This window comes from Coprinopsis cinerea (assembly GCF_000182895.1).
Source record: "Coprinopsis cinerea okayama7#130 chromosome 10 map unlocalized cont3.10, whole genome shotgun sequence".
In the NCBI taxonomy this organism is placed as follows: domain Eukaryota; kingdom Fungi; phylum Basidiomycota; class Agaricomycetes; order Agaricales; family Psathyrellaceae; genus Coprinopsis; species Coprinopsis cinerea.
Genome location: NW_003307535.1, coordinates 537,649 through 553,220, shown reverse-complemented (window position 1 = coordinate 553,220; position 15,572 = coordinate 537,649). Strand labels below are relative to the sequence as shown.

General features: G+C 51.0%; 5 protein-coding genes across 5 annotated transcripts; 2 read left to right on the top strand and 3 right to left on the bottom strand.

Moving 5' to 3' along the window:
• Positions 1-745: 745 nt before the first annotated feature.
• On the top strand, positions 746-1,679 carry CC1G_15270 (hypothetical protein; the record flags this gene model as incomplete). The annotated part of the gene is made up of 4 exons (XM_002910316.1): positions 746-773; positions 1,139-1,173; positions 1,360-1,441; positions 1,507-1,679. The coding sequence occupies 4 exons, from the start codon at positions 746-748 to the stop codon at positions 1,677-1,679; spliced, it is 318 nt and encodes a 105-aa protein (XP_002910362.1).
• A 259-nt stretch (positions 1,680-1,938) lies between these two features.
• On the top strand, positions 1,939-3,313 carry CC1G_01637 (hypothetical protein; the record flags this gene model as incomplete). The annotated part of the gene is made up of 8 exons (XM_001833908.2): positions 1,939-1,941; positions 1,992-2,072; positions 2,122-2,156; positions 2,218-2,264; positions 2,385-2,448; positions 2,496-2,580; positions 2,751-2,983; positions 3,112-3,313. The coding sequence occupies 8 exons, from the start codon at positions 1,939-1,941 to the stop codon at positions 3,311-3,313; spliced, it is 750 nt and encodes a 249-aa protein (XP_001833960.2).
• Positions 3,314-3,940: 627 nt separating this feature from the next.
• On the bottom strand, positions 3,941-8,087 carry CC1G_01636 (phosphatidylethanolamine N-methyltransferase; the record flags this gene model as incomplete). The annotated part of the gene is made up of 18 exons (XM_001833907.2): positions 3,941-4,305; positions 4,373-4,436; positions 4,494-4,685; positions 4,744-4,909; positions 4,970-5,045; positions 5,115-5,329; positions 5,382-5,516; positions 5,578-5,644; positions 5,709-5,769; positions 5,834-5,922; positions 5,986-6,281; positions 6,345-6,816; positions 6,870-6,983; positions 7,038-7,204; positions 7,258-7,338; positions 7,391-7,455; positions 7,511-7,857; positions 7,916-8,087. 18 exons carry the CDS (start codon positions 8,085-8,087, stop codon positions 3,941-3,943), a joined length of 3,144 nt encoding a protein of 1,047 aa, XP_001833959.2.
• Positions 8,088-10,025: 1,938 nt separating this feature from the next.
• Positions 10,026-11,637, bottom strand: CC1G_01635 (hypothetical protein; the record flags this gene model as incomplete). Its single annotated transcript, XM_001833906.1, has 5 exons — positions 10,026-10,264; positions 10,331-10,609; positions 10,673-10,869; positions 10,939-11,203; positions 11,271-11,637. 5 exons carry the CDS (start codon positions 11,635-11,637, stop codon positions 10,026-10,028), a joined length of 1,347 nt encoding a protein of 448 aa, XP_001833958.1.
• Positions 11,638-12,273: 636 nt separating this feature from the next.
• On the bottom strand, positions 12,274-14,748 carry CC1G_01634 (hypothetical protein; the record flags this gene model as incomplete). The annotated part of the gene is made up of 10 exons (XM_001833905.2): positions 12,274-12,669; positions 12,723-12,777; positions 12,829-13,129; positions 13,180-13,189; positions 13,247-13,562; positions 13,620-13,813; positions 13,864-14,088; positions 14,143-14,308; positions 14,370-14,382; positions 14,442-14,748. 10 exons carry the CDS (start codon positions 14,746-14,748, stop codon positions 12,274-12,276), a joined length of 1,983 nt encoding a protein of 660 aa, XP_001833957.2.
• Between the last annotated feature and the right edge of the window lie 824 nt (positions 14,749-15,572).

Below are 15,572 nucleotides of genomic sequence, written 5' to 3'. Positions count from 1 at the left end.
TTTCAGCAAGATTGACATTAACGAGGTCGCAGCAGTCGGAAAGGTTGCAATCGTGAATGACATGCCGCCGCGTTCTTTCAGATAACACCAAGGTCAAAGATCGGGATGGGTAATACCCGCCGAGCACATTAACTGAGAGAGGGGTCGTTATGCACTAGTTCGGAAGGACGAGGAGTCCTTGTGGCATGGATAGGCATGGTATGTCACCCCTTTCCTCCCATCGTGTATGGCTCAAGGTCTGTGCCTTGTGCGGAGAGCCCTACCCGTCCTTCTCCAACCGTAGGACACACACACACACACACACGGTTCCGGAGGTTTCAGCATTTAAAGGTTTAGATTCTCTACAACACGTTGCTCTCCTCTTCTAGACCATGAATATCTCACTTTTAGGGTGAAGCGATTGTCATATCCAGGGCTACCTCTAGCATGGTGGAGGAACATGTCTACGACACTCCCGTGTTTGACCGCTGGTATAAATCTGGACTGCGACTTAGCAAATAGGGAACTTTCGTGTCAGAGCCATCAAGGCCTCAACACTCAACCCTCAAAACAACGCCCACCAACACCAGTGGAATAGATTGTACCAAGCCCAGACAAATCTTCAAGTTTCTTAGATGCTATGATAAAGACATTATATCATCTTTACTGAGAGCGGACACAACCACTCTCCGATCACGATGATGTTCGCGGAAATACAACTAAATTCTCGTACAAGTCGATCTAGGGCCACGAAAAAGTTAACATAATGATCGAATACTCGGAGAAAGATCATCGTAAGTGAATGGTAATGCTTAAATATATCAAGGGTTTGTGAATTGTGGAGACCGTGCACGACAGAGCCCTGAGGCCTGAGGGACCATTTTCTTCAACCCTCCGATTAAGGAATCTTCAAACCCATTGCCCGAAGCTCCGATAAGCGTGCAGGGTTCTGTGGGCAAAACCTTCAAGGCATCCCCATCGACAACGGTGATTAAGTCGGCTGTGCAAAGTGTATTCAAGTCATTATTTATGTGGCAGCCTCCGGCTGGATATATAATGGGAGACTTTTCAAGAGCTGCCTCCATCGCTCAACTACCCGATTTCCCTTTCACACTCACTCAAGGTCTCAACTAAAGCACGACAATGACATCGCACCAAGGCGGACCCACTCACCAGGTTGGCCCACGTGAAGCGGTGAGGAGAGCGTTACCTGCATCGTCTACTGTGTCGGCATGGACATGAACCTCACCATCTGTATCTCAGGGGAATATTCCAACTGTACCCCGGACTCCTCGACGCACACCTATGGCATGCACTTTCTGTCGAGGTACACGTCGTGCTGTTGTCCGAATCACAGTCGTTCTGAACATCTGTCCACAGGGAGAAAGCTTAAATGCGATGGAGGTCGCCCCTCCTGTAGCAACTGCAACAAGAGGGACCTCGCATGTAACTACGTTCCTGTGTACGGCCCAAGTGTCGCTTACCGTTCATACCAAACGCTGACACTTATCTTCTCACTGTTCACAGTTCCAGCACGCGTTCCTAGATACAGCCCATCACTCAAGACTTGTGTTTCGGTCCAGCATTCTTTCTATACCCCTACAGTGATTATGCACGTACGATACCCTCGATTCTATGTCATCCCGCTCCGGAGTAGTACCCTATGCGAATATGAACTTAATGGCGGTGCACCCAGTTGAAGGAACCCCACTTTCCGTTAGAGTCTATGTTCGAATGTACAATCTTATCTTGACGTGTTTGTATTCAATATACTCGATCCGCAATGGCAGTACTTTGAGTCCCCTTCGCGGCAGTCGCCTTGAACTGAACTTTGGGCTTCTGAGTTTCAACCTTCGGAGTTGGCCGATGATCACTTCGTCGCCCGCTTCTGCCCACCCACAATTGAAGCTGAACCAGACTTTACCCGAGCCAGCAGGGCATCGTACAGCTGTTCAAACAATGGTAGGTTGAAATGGACAAAGTTTAGGCTGCCTGCTGACAACGTCGTCAAGACCGTTGGGGATCCTCAAGATCAGCGCTCTGCCCAGAATTGCGTGCTTCCCGGAGTGAAATACCTTCCAGAGTTCATCTCTGTGCGCATGAATTGACCTTCGGCAAAATAAGCCTCTCTCACATATCCAGGATAGGAGGAAGAAGAAGCATACATCATTCGAAAAGTGAGTCGATAATCAAACACCCGCGGTGGAATTGAATAACCCGGAATCTCGGATCCCTCAGATCCAAGAATCGTCGCAACAGAAATGGAAGGTGCTCGCGAACCGACGGTAAGTATGCCTTTAGAGAGCCTTTTCACACAATGAACACTCATAACCGTCTCAAGACTCCAAATCTGGGGTACGTTTACTCGGGCACAAAATTAGACGCAGGCTCAAGCGTATTACCAGGAGGGGAAGTGACATCTAAAGGGATACTCTACGGCCAGCCACTGCCCGACTTCATTCGTAAATTGTAAGCTTAACAACTCTAGATTTTCCTTTGTTAACAGCATCAATCAGTCCAGACATCATTTCGAGAATCAAGGAGACGGGCGTCTTCGCCGACTCTCCTCACAAGGAACCCAATCACGTCATTATGAACGAGGTAAGTGTGTCACCCTCTTATTTTCAACGTCGACCATTGACTTCCAATTTCAACTGGTACTCGGGCGCCAGTATCGGCCAGGGCAGGGTATTATGGTAAGGCTATCGCTCAAATCCGAACTTCCTTTGGAAATAGACAGACCCCATTTCTAACTCCGATATTCCCATTAGCCTCACGAAGACGGGCCCATATACCACCCTGTGGTTGCCACACTGACCTTAGGCTCGCAATGTGTCTTTCATTATTATCAATACAAGGATCGTGGAGAAGAGTCGCCCACTGATTCTTCCGCCTCAACCGGCAAAGGTCGCCCCATCGATCCAAAACCGGTTCACTCCCTTCTCCTCGAAAGGCGAAGCCTTGTCATCTCTTTCGGTGACTTGTATACATCCCATCTACACGGGTGAGTTCTCGCTGTCCAATCTCCAGCGAAAAAAGTCAATGACTTACCGCCCGAAATATTCATTGTTGCATTACAATGAAAAGCATTGACGAAATGACGGAAGATTTAATCCTCCCACCCGCGAACAGCACGACTCAGACGCCGCCAGGTAGCAGCGGAGTGGAGTCAACAGCAACTCGGATAGATAACTTTCATTTGCTGCGGGATGAAGGCCTAAAGGAAGCAATCCGTCAGGGCCAATCCATCAAGCGAGAGACCAGGTGGAGTTTGACCTGTCGAGATGTGTCTCGTACTGCCAGTCTTGGAATTCGCTCTCTTCGAATAGGATAGACTTTGGGCGCTGGGAAGTGATTTGACGAGCGGGTTTCAGAAAAACAGGGCATGCGAACAGTCGGTTAAGTTGGGATTAATGAATGAATTGATTTCATTTTTCATGTCTTCTGACTTCATAGAAAAATAAGCCTCGTGTGCCTGGTTTTGGTCGCGCTGAGGACAGATAAGGATGTCTTGACCCGGCACTCAAGGACACGGAGTTTCACCATGATTAGCTGGCTCCAAAAGTCGATGATATTAAGTCACATACATTGCTTAAGTGGTGGGCATCCCTGGTCGAACAAAGGCTCTGAGGCAGCACCGCACTCACGTTAATTCGGTTGCCTCAAATGGGCGCACGACTCGGACGCACCACAGGGGGACATTCAAATCCGGAAACACAATGTCATTCAAATGGGCGTGGTAAACAATGGCGAAGGAAGATATGGGAGTGTATATTATGAAGCGTAAAGAGTCATGAAAAATGGAATCTCGAAGCAATAGAATGCAATGAATGGTAGAGCAGAAGAGATAAGAAATAGATCATGATCGCAAATGTCATGTCGCCAACCGAACAGAGATCGGATGTCGCGGACAACATGAGCACCAGCCTAACCCAGGCAAAGCTGGTGAGAGGCGGCAAACTCACGTCTCCGGACGACCCAACAGCTCCGTAGAAGCCAATATTCGATTAGCGAGGATCGTAAGGTTCGCATCCGCGACGATGACCTCCGGTGCGTAGTCCACACCAAAGATCTGCTTGATCGCCGCTGAAATCCGCTTGGCCTGTCGTTCGGACCAGAATGTAAAGTCGTCAGGATCGCGGTCTTCAACTTCAGGATCGTGATCGCCCTCTGCGGCTGGTGTACTGGGAACCGAGGAGGAGGATGGAGCACTCGTTCTCTTGCATGAAGCGGGCATCAACGAAGGATCAGAGTCCAAGCACAGAGGGACAACGCGCATGAGTGTTTCGCGGACCGAAGAGAACGTAGTATCCGATGGTTTGTCCACTAATTTCCCCATAGAATTCAGTATTGGAGACCTCGCGGGAAGGGTACACGCAAAACCGCCACATACCATAGATCTCCAAAGGTCCGTCCAAACTCATGACGTTGTACTTTCCGTCATGGTGGTATCGAATCTGGAATGAAAAGGATCAGCGACGTTGATTCCTGTATGTTCAGGCTTGACATCCTACCTCGTAGCGGCCCACGAGCCAAGGCAACGTGTTGCCTTTGAAGGTGATCGTCCCAGTCTGAGATTCGCGGTTGCTGCAAGGGGCACGTTCAAGACCCAGCGGAACGTCGCCGTCCCACTCTTCGTCATGGACGGGCAGCCACATGCCCATAGCGGAAGTCTTCGTGACGAGGGTGTCCTTGTTGGCCCCGACCTAATCGTTCCGGTCAACAACGGTGTACGAAGATGTTAACATAGGGGACGCAGCATACCCGATAGAGGCCGATCCAGTCTTTGCGGGAATGGTTGTGAGGTGCTTCCCACTTCACCGTGATAGGTTCGCCGAGATGGAATGCGAGAGTACCGGTGGTGGAGCTTGGAACAATAGAGACATTGTATTTGGTAGCATCATACGACGAGATATCGTTCGCAACACGGCTGAAATGGATAGATGAACGTCAGCGGCCATCCCTCAATCCGAACAGCACAAGAACATACGTGATAACCAGTTTCTCTCGGGACTGTTGCAAAAGGACCTTGGTATCCTGAACGACTTCCGAGAACTTGGGGCCCGCTGGAAGCAGAACAAGGACAGCATTCAGGGTCTATGTTTTTGTATCAAGCATGAGGCGTTGCCACTTACACTTCGCCAGGAAGTCCTCCACAGCCTCAGCGGTCTCCTCGAACACCTTGTCAATCGTACCCTTGACCTCTTTGACAACACGCTTGAGCTCCGGAACATGCTTGCCAGCGCGAGATTCAAGAATCTTTGCATTCTTGTTGGCAACGTTCTTGATGACCTTGACAAATCCAGCGTCCTTGCGGAGGGAATCACCATAGAGTTTGCGCATGTGAGGGCTGCGGAAAGTGGTCAGTCAGGGCTACGCGGGAACGAGAGATCGGGGCGCACTTTTCGACAGTGGTGAGGAACCACCAGTTGACGAGGTGCCTGACCACGGCCAGGGCGAGAACCAACTTGCTACCGCTGATTAGAGAAAGTCCGAACCACGCAGCGCCACCCATGGCTTCAGGATTGTTCAGGTATCTAACAGCATGCACCTGCGGTGAGTTCCGAGCCGTCTGCAATGCACAGGCCGTTGACGTACCTGTAAATTCCAGTGTACTCTAGGTGGGCAGGGAACTCCTCCATGAAAAAGTCGCCGAAGAACCACCCTGTGAAGGGGCCAAACATGTCAGGTCTATTCCATCTACAATCGCTGAGGAGAAAAGGGCTCACCAAACACGCCGAGGACCTCGAACGATTCCATGGTAGCCCAGATGTGGAGTCCTACAAGGAGCTGTAACAGAAGGGTCGCGTTAGATTACTTGTTTCCGCAATCCTGAACGCCGCCAAGCACGCACCGTTCCCAATGTATGGCACAAGAGTTCATTTCCGACGGCCCAGTCACTTGGTAATGAATACGTTTTCCAGACCACACCAAGGCAAGAAACTGTAAACGAAAAGGAGTCAGAAAACCATAATGTCACATCGGAGATGAACAAGAGTAACCGACCGTATTTCATGCACAAGCTGAGGTTGTAGATGGCCTTCCAGTTGCTAAAGGCCTCGATTATCGGACCTTGCACCGCGTCCTTCTCAGGATAGTGGTAGTTCTTCAAGAAGTGCCGTACAAGGAACTTGCTCTGACTTTGAGCACGAAGCAGCAATCCAAGACCCACGTAGTGGATCCCGAGCCAGGTTAAGGCATGGATAAAGTGAAGTGCGAGCATGACTCGAGGACCGACCGAAGGGATGAAGGTAATCACAGCCGCATAGAAGATGATCAAAACCAACATCGCGTCGGTTGCTCTGTGATAAGATGTTGGTCAGCTCCCGGATTCGATGAAGGAAGAGAGTGAGCAGGGTCCTGACCTGAAGAGGTCCACGTTTCGTAGGACAACAGCATCACGCCTGAAATATTTGTTTAGCAGATCGTGTTGCGAGAGAATCTTCTGTTTCTTCCTCTGTGGTTGGGGAGGTGCCTTGAAAGCTTGGGGCCTGTGGAGTTCCTCGTCGAGTTCACCGATGGATGAGCCCGTACTGCTGATAGATAATTGTCGCTGTTTCAAATGCTTAGAGCCAAGCGTGGACGACGGTTTCGTGACATTAGGGAACGCGGCACCATTGCTAACAACAGTGTCTTCGATCTCCGTCTCAAGCTCCGTCTCGGTCGTAGCAGTATCTCCTTCCGTGATCGCTGGGGTCGACTCGTCTTCTACAACGGGAGTCGAGGAACCTGTAGTAGTGCTGGAAGAAGCGACAGCGTTCAGTCCGGAACGGGCGGGGGTGGTGATCGGAGTCCTTTTTGCGATTGCCTTGGGTTTCCCATACATGCGTTCGATGTCTGTCGGCCTTTGGTAAGGTGTTTGGCGAGTAACCGGGGAAAGTCCAACTTACGCGGGTTCTCGAAGAAAACGAGGAATGCAAATTGCGCCGCATGAGCTGCGAGACTGACGAAGAGAACGGCATAGCTTCCAGAAATGAGAGACAATCCGTAGTATCCCGCGTAGCCTGGATCATAAATAAGCTTGAATTCGAAATATACGGCAGTATCAAGATCCTCACCAACTGAGTACATTGGGTGGGGAGCCAATTCGAAAACGCCGTCAAAGACAAGGTTTCCACGTTGGAAGAATACATCACCCCAGTACCATCCGTAATCCTTCACGACGTTGTGCGCCTCGGTCTTGACCCACAAGTTGAAGCCGATGAGAGCAATACCACCAAGCCACCTACGGAGCCTGTAAGTGGTGGTTCAATTGCCTTGATAAGCGTCACCACTGACCTCATCACATGGACGATGAACGAGAGGCCCTCAGGGGTCCTGAAGCAGGAAAAGGCGAACATGCAATAGGACAGGAAATCACTGAAAGAGGGTTAAGCAAATTGAAGGTACAGCGGAGGCAAAAAGGATTCACTTGACGAGGATCACATCTACCAGTTGGCGGAACAACAACCAGGTATTGTATTCCAAGGGCAGTTCCTAAAATAAGATATATTATTACGCGAAAGAGCAGGACAGGTCTGATCAAACTCACGTCGAACGAATAGTCCTTGCCCATCTTGTCCTGAAGCTGCTTTCGAATCCAGTCACGAACCAGTGGACGACGTTTCTCATCGAGCCAACCACGTCGCTGAACCTCCTTCACAATCCATTTCCTCTTGCTCTGCTTCGTGAGCACCCAGCCAAGACCTGCATCATAAGCTGCACGCCAGAAGGCAAAGTAGAAGAAAAAGAAGATCCGGCCAAGATTTCGCGGCAACCAAAAGAACAGGACCAATTGCAAGCCAAGCAAGCCCAAGTTAAGCATGTCTAGATGACTCTTTGGATATCTAGGGTCGAACAGGGTGGTCAGGACGTCGTGCGTGGTCGGTACGCGGAAGACTAGACCATCAAATATCAGATATACAATTCTATAGAGATAACGAATAGAAGAACTAACCTTCTCCGCTCGGTGTCTTGCCCCACACGACCTCCTCTGCCCTCGTACCGTTGGAAACGTGTTCTCCGTTGACAGTCTTGTCAGAATCCGTCGCTGGCGACCTGGAGCGCTGGGCCCCCTTGGGGGTTGTGTTCCCTTTGCGTTGCCGCAAACCATTTTGTGATTTGGACATATCGACGAGCTCGACGCGTACCACGACGAGCAGAGTCCTCCAGACGTGGCCGATTGTGAACAACCGTGAAAAGCCCCAGACTGAGTGCGTCCGTGAAATCGGCAACGACCGTTTGATGGCGGACACGACTCCCAACTCCGCTCTTAAGGCGGCCGTACGTAATATCGGCCCGACTTCCTGGGCTCCATTAGAAATCCTCGATATGCAGTGGAAAATTCTAGAAAATCATAGAATATATTTGAAGGACAAGTACAGGTGCAAACGTCCTCAAAAGCGCAGAAACACCAAATGGGCGCCTCTTGCACAGAGCTTCTACTTCGGGGAAGCTCGGGTATGGAGATAAGCGCTCATCCGTCAATAGACTCCGACCGGCCCTAAAGTATCCGACGATAAAGTCAAAATTTTGAGGGTGATGGCGTGATAGCCTCGCTTAGACTCAATCCACCATGTCCTCAACACCAGCCGTCTGCCTCATTGCCATCCTTTCGCCATGGGACAGCGCCCATCCACGCTGCAATGCAAGATAGAATTCCGACATCCAAGCGCGGCATTTCCTTTTGTTCTTACCCCTCAAAAGCCCTGTTGACGGTGGCTGCAACTCGGCAAACGTCGACCCTCAGCATATCACATCTTTTCGCTTCGATGTCGTGTTCCAGGGTTCTAAAACCCTCCTATGGCCTCTCGCCAACGCACGAACGTGTATGATACCATTACAACGGGCGCCTTTGTCTTGCGTGTCACAGGACTATACCCCTTCTATTCACTCGAGACTCGGCTTTTCCTCACCGTGTTAAGAGTTGCTATGTTGGGGAAGAGCAGAATCCATTTCAATAGGGCATTTATTTCGGCCGATCTCTTCTTTGGTAGGGTTCGACCTTACGAGGTGTCCAACATTCAACCCTTTTTTTGCGCTTCTATTGAGCGCTTGGCCCTGACAAAGGGCGCGACGGGCTTCTCTCCTGCGCTCCACTTCTGTCGCTATGGGGCCAGGATTGCCTGTTATAACTTTCTTCGCACGTATCTTGGCGCCGAGGGTCTCTTCATTTCTAACCAGTTTTTGCACCGCCGCTGTTGGCTACTAATAACAGGTACGACCTCGTCCCGCCGTTTCTTTAAATTGGGTTCTGACCTGCCGCTTACAGGTTAACATCTTTGTTTGTTATCGTACGGGTATCGAGGCGCCCCACTAGGGACTACCCCATGTCTGTTTTGAATGTCAATTCATTTGCGTCGGGTCCGCTACGATCCCCTTCCCTGCCTCTCGGATCCCTCGGTTACGACTCAGCTTCCGTCGACGTCCCGTGAATTGCACCGCATCGGTTACTACTCCTGAAGTTGAGCTTAGAAGATCGACCCCTACCAATTCACTCGCAACACGGCGTTTCCTACCGTGTTCTGGGTTACGGTGAGGGGAAGAGCAACAGGGCATTTTTTCGGTTGGTTTCTTGTATGGTAGAAGCTGATCTTACTATGTGTCCTACATCTTCTTTCCTCCAGACAGGGAGGTTAACGCTACCTTTTTGCATCGAGAACTGCAGTCCTGCGCAAGGCCTTTCGATGACGGGAACGAGCTGGGCCATCGACGTCAAGAGCTGGCCTTTGCTCGTCCGTTCGATTCCCGATTGTAGCACCTTATCAGAATATGACAACGCTTTATTCACTGAATGGCCAGCTCTTTGATTTCACTGGTGACTAAACATAAATTCGAATACGGCTGCGTTGTTATGTGATGAATCGTCGAATCAATCTAGGCAACTAGGTGTGTATCCGACATTGAATGTATTGAATCAGTACTTGCAATTGGCTGGAACTCCAAGCCAATAATCATGCGATGAGTAAATTAAACAGTGCTCAGAGGAAGGCCCGCGTCCGAGTACAATCCGAACGACCAATGGGCGAGGGACAAGGGAGAAACCATAGAACAGAAAACCGCCGTACTTAACGCCTCATCGCCTTCCACAAGGCCATAAAGGTCATCAACAAGATCATGAAGTTGACGAGAGGATCCACTCCATTCAACCTCGCAGCACCAGTCTCTCCATCATCGTCTCCATTACCTCCTCCACCACTGGAGTCACCCGATCCGCCCGACCCACCACCGTTGCCACTGCCACTTCCTCCCCCTCCCCCTGGTTGACCACCCTCAACAAGATCAATAACCCTAATCGAGTCCAACTCTGCAACCCCAAGGTCAGCACAAATCCTTTCACAGGCCGCGCCAGAAAACAAGAACCCGGACTCACCAAACACCCTATTCCTACCTCCCGGCCCACCAACATTCTCCACCTGCAGCTCATACTCAACCCCCGGGTCCAAATCCGCCGCCGCAAACTTGAGAACCCGGCCTCTCCACTCACACGCCGGTCTCACGTTCTCAGCTTCAGCCTCAGGGAAATCGCAGGGCGCGGCGGCTTCGTAGACGCGGGAGTGCAGGATCGTATTGTTGTCTCCTACGGTGGAGAGTGTAGCGCGGTATCGTCCGTGGGTAGCGTTGCGCCCGCCGAAGAGTTGTACACCAGTGCCTAATAGTAGTAGTGGAATGATGTTAGGAGTGTTTAGGAAGAGAAAGGAAGGAGGATGCGCACCTCGGAAGGTATACGTCAAAGTAGCGCTTTCTTCAGTGGTGGACAACGTTTCCCTCTCGATGTAGATCTCTGGCTTGGCTCCACCGGGGCCAGGAGGGACGTCGTCGGCGATCGTATGCAAGACCCACGTCCCATTCCTTTCCAACCGATCTTCAAACGCATCCGCGTAGATATCGAAAGACTTGGGTTCCGGGCGGCTTAGCATTATTCACAGCAATCAATGAGTCTGGAGACCTTCACTATACTAATACGAGCGCAGCACTCACCCGGAGACACCGACTCTCTGCCTCACGACGGCGTAATCGAACAAGAACGACGAGCCCTCGTTCAAACCCTCGCGAGTCCCGAGGTTAGTGATAACCAATTCATGCTTGCCCTCCGACAAACCCTGCAGCGAGTGCAAGTGGTGAGCGGGTCCTTCCGCACGTTCAGGGTCGAACGCAGTGTGAATGGAGGGTGTACCATTATCCAACGTGAGGGCGAACGCGCCATATGCCGGACCTCGGTCACCGTAGAGGTGGATTTCAGAGCCTATATAAGTCACAAGTAATCATAGTCAGATGAGACAACCAGGGCTAGATCTTCAGGGAGAACTCACCCCAAAACTCAATCGTAACATTCGCATTCCTCACCTCCGTCCTCCTATACGTCCCAAGGTACCACTGACGCTGCGGAACAGGCCTCACAGCCGACATACCCGAATCCGTCAACGGACTAACCCAATCCCCGCCCTCCTCCCCATCCAGCCCGCTAAACACAACCAAAGGCGAGAAATCATCGATCGTGGTATTGGTATAGGTTACACCATCGTCCGTGGTCTCGAAAAACGGAGGAGAGTTGGGGCTCCCAGGGAAGACGGGTCGGGTGTCAGTGTCGGTGGAGTTGTCGGCTGGGCTGCTGGTGGATTGGCTCGGGTCGATGGACGATGTCACGGTTGGGGGCCCGTCTGAGACGATGGAACTCATGGCGCTAATGAAAGGCTGCAAGTACGCGGGAGGTGAATGGGTATATGAGTCCTTTGGAAAGGATCAAGCACGTACCTATGTAATGTATCTTCTTATATGTCCCTTTGGAGCGAAGACCCGCTACACAATGCAGGATGGGACGAAACGCGGGGCACCCCGTGGAAACGGTTTAATGGTCTGAACGAGGTCTGACGTCTTTATATACCTTGAAGGAGCAGACCAACGGCATGCTATCCCCGTTGCCCACCCGGCCAACAGCCGACAGCCAAGCTATACCGCAATAACCAGAACTAAATTCAACAATTCCAGGACCCAAAAACAAAGAAAAGCTGTAGAGGTGTCTTGATCTCTGTCAAATGCGCAGCAGCAGCGTGTGTGCTGCCAGGTACGAAGCTTGCCAAGACGTCCCGCTGCCAAGTCCGACCCAGTGATGGTAGACGCGCGACTCGGAGGGAGGAGACTTTGTCAGAAACGAAGAGGAAGAGAATCGAAGGGTGAATATTTATTCAAAGGCAACTCTGCCAAAGCGTCCGTAAGGTTAACAAAATTGAACGTAGAGAAGACGAAAAAAGGATATATCGCCACAAAAACGACAAAACGAGGGATTACAAACAAAACCATTCAAGAAATAACTCTTCAAAGCAAAAGGATCAAAACGAAATGAGCCAAAACCGCACCTCCAACCATCTTCACGATACCATTTACCGCCCTGTCGCTGGTAGCTCCAATACTTCCCCTACTGGTACTCCCCAAATGGTCCTTCGCATCGAACCCAATATGCCCGTTCGATGTCTGCAGGACAGCGGGATCGTACGTCGCAGTGTTCATGGTTCTCGTCATGACGGTCGTCGCATAAGTCTTGACAGGATTATTCTCCACTTCCTCCAAGGCTCCGTCGGTGAGGAAGACGAGTGCTGCACCAGGCGCTGGGACTGAGACGGAACAGATGTTGTTTGCTTGGTCACATGGCACGGTTTGGATGTCTTCGTCGCCTTGAAGTCGACCATCCGATCCAAAGTTGGCGCCAAAAGACTTCAATCGGGTGTCAGTATTGTATCACAGCCAGTGTCGAGTATAATGCGCACCTGTCCAGCCCAGGTAAAGTTTCCTTTCTGCGAAACAGAGGAAGCCAAGAGGTACCTGGAGATAGTTCGAGTCATGCACCAACAAGAAAACAGCAAAGCAACTCACTTGACCCGGACTTGCGACGGACTAGCATTAGGCTCCCCAGTTGAGCCACCACCAACTGAGATCGAGATGGTGATATCGTTTGCTCCAGACGGGTCGTCAATAAAGTTGATCAGCAGCACTTTGACTGGACGTCCGTGTTCGTAGATGGCATAGGCGGGAGTATACACGTTTCCGTTATTGGCCTCGAGGTCGAGCACCTGCGCACCATTCGACGGCCCAAGGGCTTCAGCCATCACGAGAGCAGAGTAGTAGACCGGGCCAATTGTCCATTGGCGGAAGGTTGACTGGTTAGTTGGTGGAGCTAATGGATGTTGTCAGATGCGTCCGCAAGAGGATGGAAAGATCACCTACGAGTGAAGGGCTATACACCAACAGCGTTAGCGGGCGACAGTGAAGTGAAGGTGCTGAGGTTACTCACGTTATAGAAGACGTTCTGACCGCCAACGTGGAACAAGGCTCCCGAAAAGTTGGCGTGTGCCATCTGCATGGAGTAGTCCAATGCCCACAGGGCAGCACCAAAGGAATCACTGATTCCAGGGAACCCTCCGCAGGAGGCGGTGTTGGTTTCAAACATCAACAGTCCTTTCCCTCTGCTCTGGGCGTATTCGGTCGAGCCCAGGTAGGGCGCAACAATGCTAATCCCAGAATCGTGCGTCAAGAAGCTCTGGAAGACCTCCTGAGGATCATGATACGTTCCAACTCCGAATTGCGCAAAGCAGTTGTCGATCGGGTAGCTGAAGCAAAAATTAGAGATACGAAGAGTAAAGCAAGTCAGGGGTGAGGAGACGTACTGCTCCACGGCGAGATAAGCTAGATTACTGGAGAATTGGTCTACGAAACCTGTTTCCCAAACCATTTCAGGTGTCCAGTCTCCAGTTGCAACGTTGGGTCCAATGAGTAGCTGCCTGTTGGAAAGGTGCACGTCTCCCGACATCGCATTTATAAGGTTGTCGAATTCGCCCAGATAGTCGTATGGCCCATAGCTCTGGAAAGCAATCAATGGCACTAAACCGACCTCAACAGATGAAGGCCTACCTCATCCCTATGTCCGTGGCGAGCGTAGAGATCGGGTTCGTTTCCGGCTTGGAGACCTATCAATCGAGAACCAAGTACTTGCTGCCCCACTTCAGCAATGGCGAGCTGGAATTCGGATGTATCCCTGAATGGAATACCCAAGAACCAATCCACTTCGACCAGCGAGGATATATTTCCGAGCATGTATATCAAGTCTGCGGTGTAGTCCAACGGCGGGGTTTGCGTCTATCAAAACATCAGAACCAGCTTAAAGAAAAAAGGGCAAATCTCTCAACGAACAGGGTTCGACACGCCGTTCACGTCTTTCTGAAGAATTCGACCATTCGGAAGCTCGGGTACGAGCACAGCGGTTTCTTGGGTATTTCCTCCAACGCGAATCCGCACGCTCCCACCACGCCGCACGAGGTTAGACATCAGATTGAGAAAGGGGACCATCAAGACCGTGCTACTCGGAGAGGCAATGAGGTTCGATTCACTCGGAAAGGAGGACGACAACTTGAACGCACGAGTTTTTGCCCACTAGTAAAAGCAAAGGTCAGCGCATGTCGGTATATCGTCAGGAGAGGATTGATACGCACAAACCTGGTCGACAACCGACATTTCTATTGAGAATCCAAAGAACGACCCGCTTTGTGGGATGGAAACGCCTGGTGTGCCCTCATTCCGCAGCTCCAGGCCAAACTCGGTGACGATAGGCGGGTTCGGCGGCGGTGGGGGGTCCAAAACGGTTGGATTGTAAGCCGCAGCGCCTGTATACGTAGCCGCTGATACCGAGGTCGTCGCTGAACCTAGAGGTTCCTGTCCAGGAGGGTAATAGACCGTTACGGACGCAAAAACGCCGATAGCGTATGCCAAGGTGCCCAGAAAACCAAATGTGGCTGGCATCATGGCCTTGAAAGTTCCTCCGAGCGCCCGCTGTGTGGAAACGAAAGGAAATAGACGCTCGTCTGTGTCGAGGTGCTTGTGGATAGGTGGTGGTTCACTTTTGAGAGACAGACCATGAGGCGTGCGCACGCAAATGAGATTTTTAGCTTTTGATCCTTCATTACGTATTTATGAGGCTTCTTCTGGCGCGCTGGGACTCAAGACTCTTGAGACACGATCGTGAAAGGAAAACAGACTACGATTTAGAGCGTCTGTATAGGTCGGTATGGCTATTTGAAATCCCCGGGAGGATCTTCCACGCCAGCCAGCAAGTGACTGCTAGACCCAGGCTTTTAAAACGACAATCATGCAGTTGGTTCATACCTTCCGAAGGCCCGAAGGGACATACATTCAAACGCTTGCTCGAATTGGGTCATAATGGCGATGGTGATGGGAGTTACATCGCCTACACCAAATGTGCCGCCCGCTCCTTCAATTCAAGGGGTTGGGGCAGGAAGAGAAATGGGCGAAGCGACAATTACGAGCGCAAGGAGCGTGTTTTCACGACCGTTTTCTATGAGTGTGCTTCGTGAGGATGCCTGTCCTCTTCAGGGCAACACGGACGACGTTCGAATTCAAGTGCGCGTTTGAACCCCTTGAAATTGACTTATGGCCAAATTACTAGCATGGCGGAGAGTTACAGGATGTACTGGCTTCTTCATTATTTTAGGCTCCCGAGCCTTGACCATATCTTTAGGCTGGGTTCGGTATCACGGCCATCTACCGAGATTAGATACGTGTCGGGGGGCTAATTACGGAGTAGATATGGGATATGAATTCGGTTT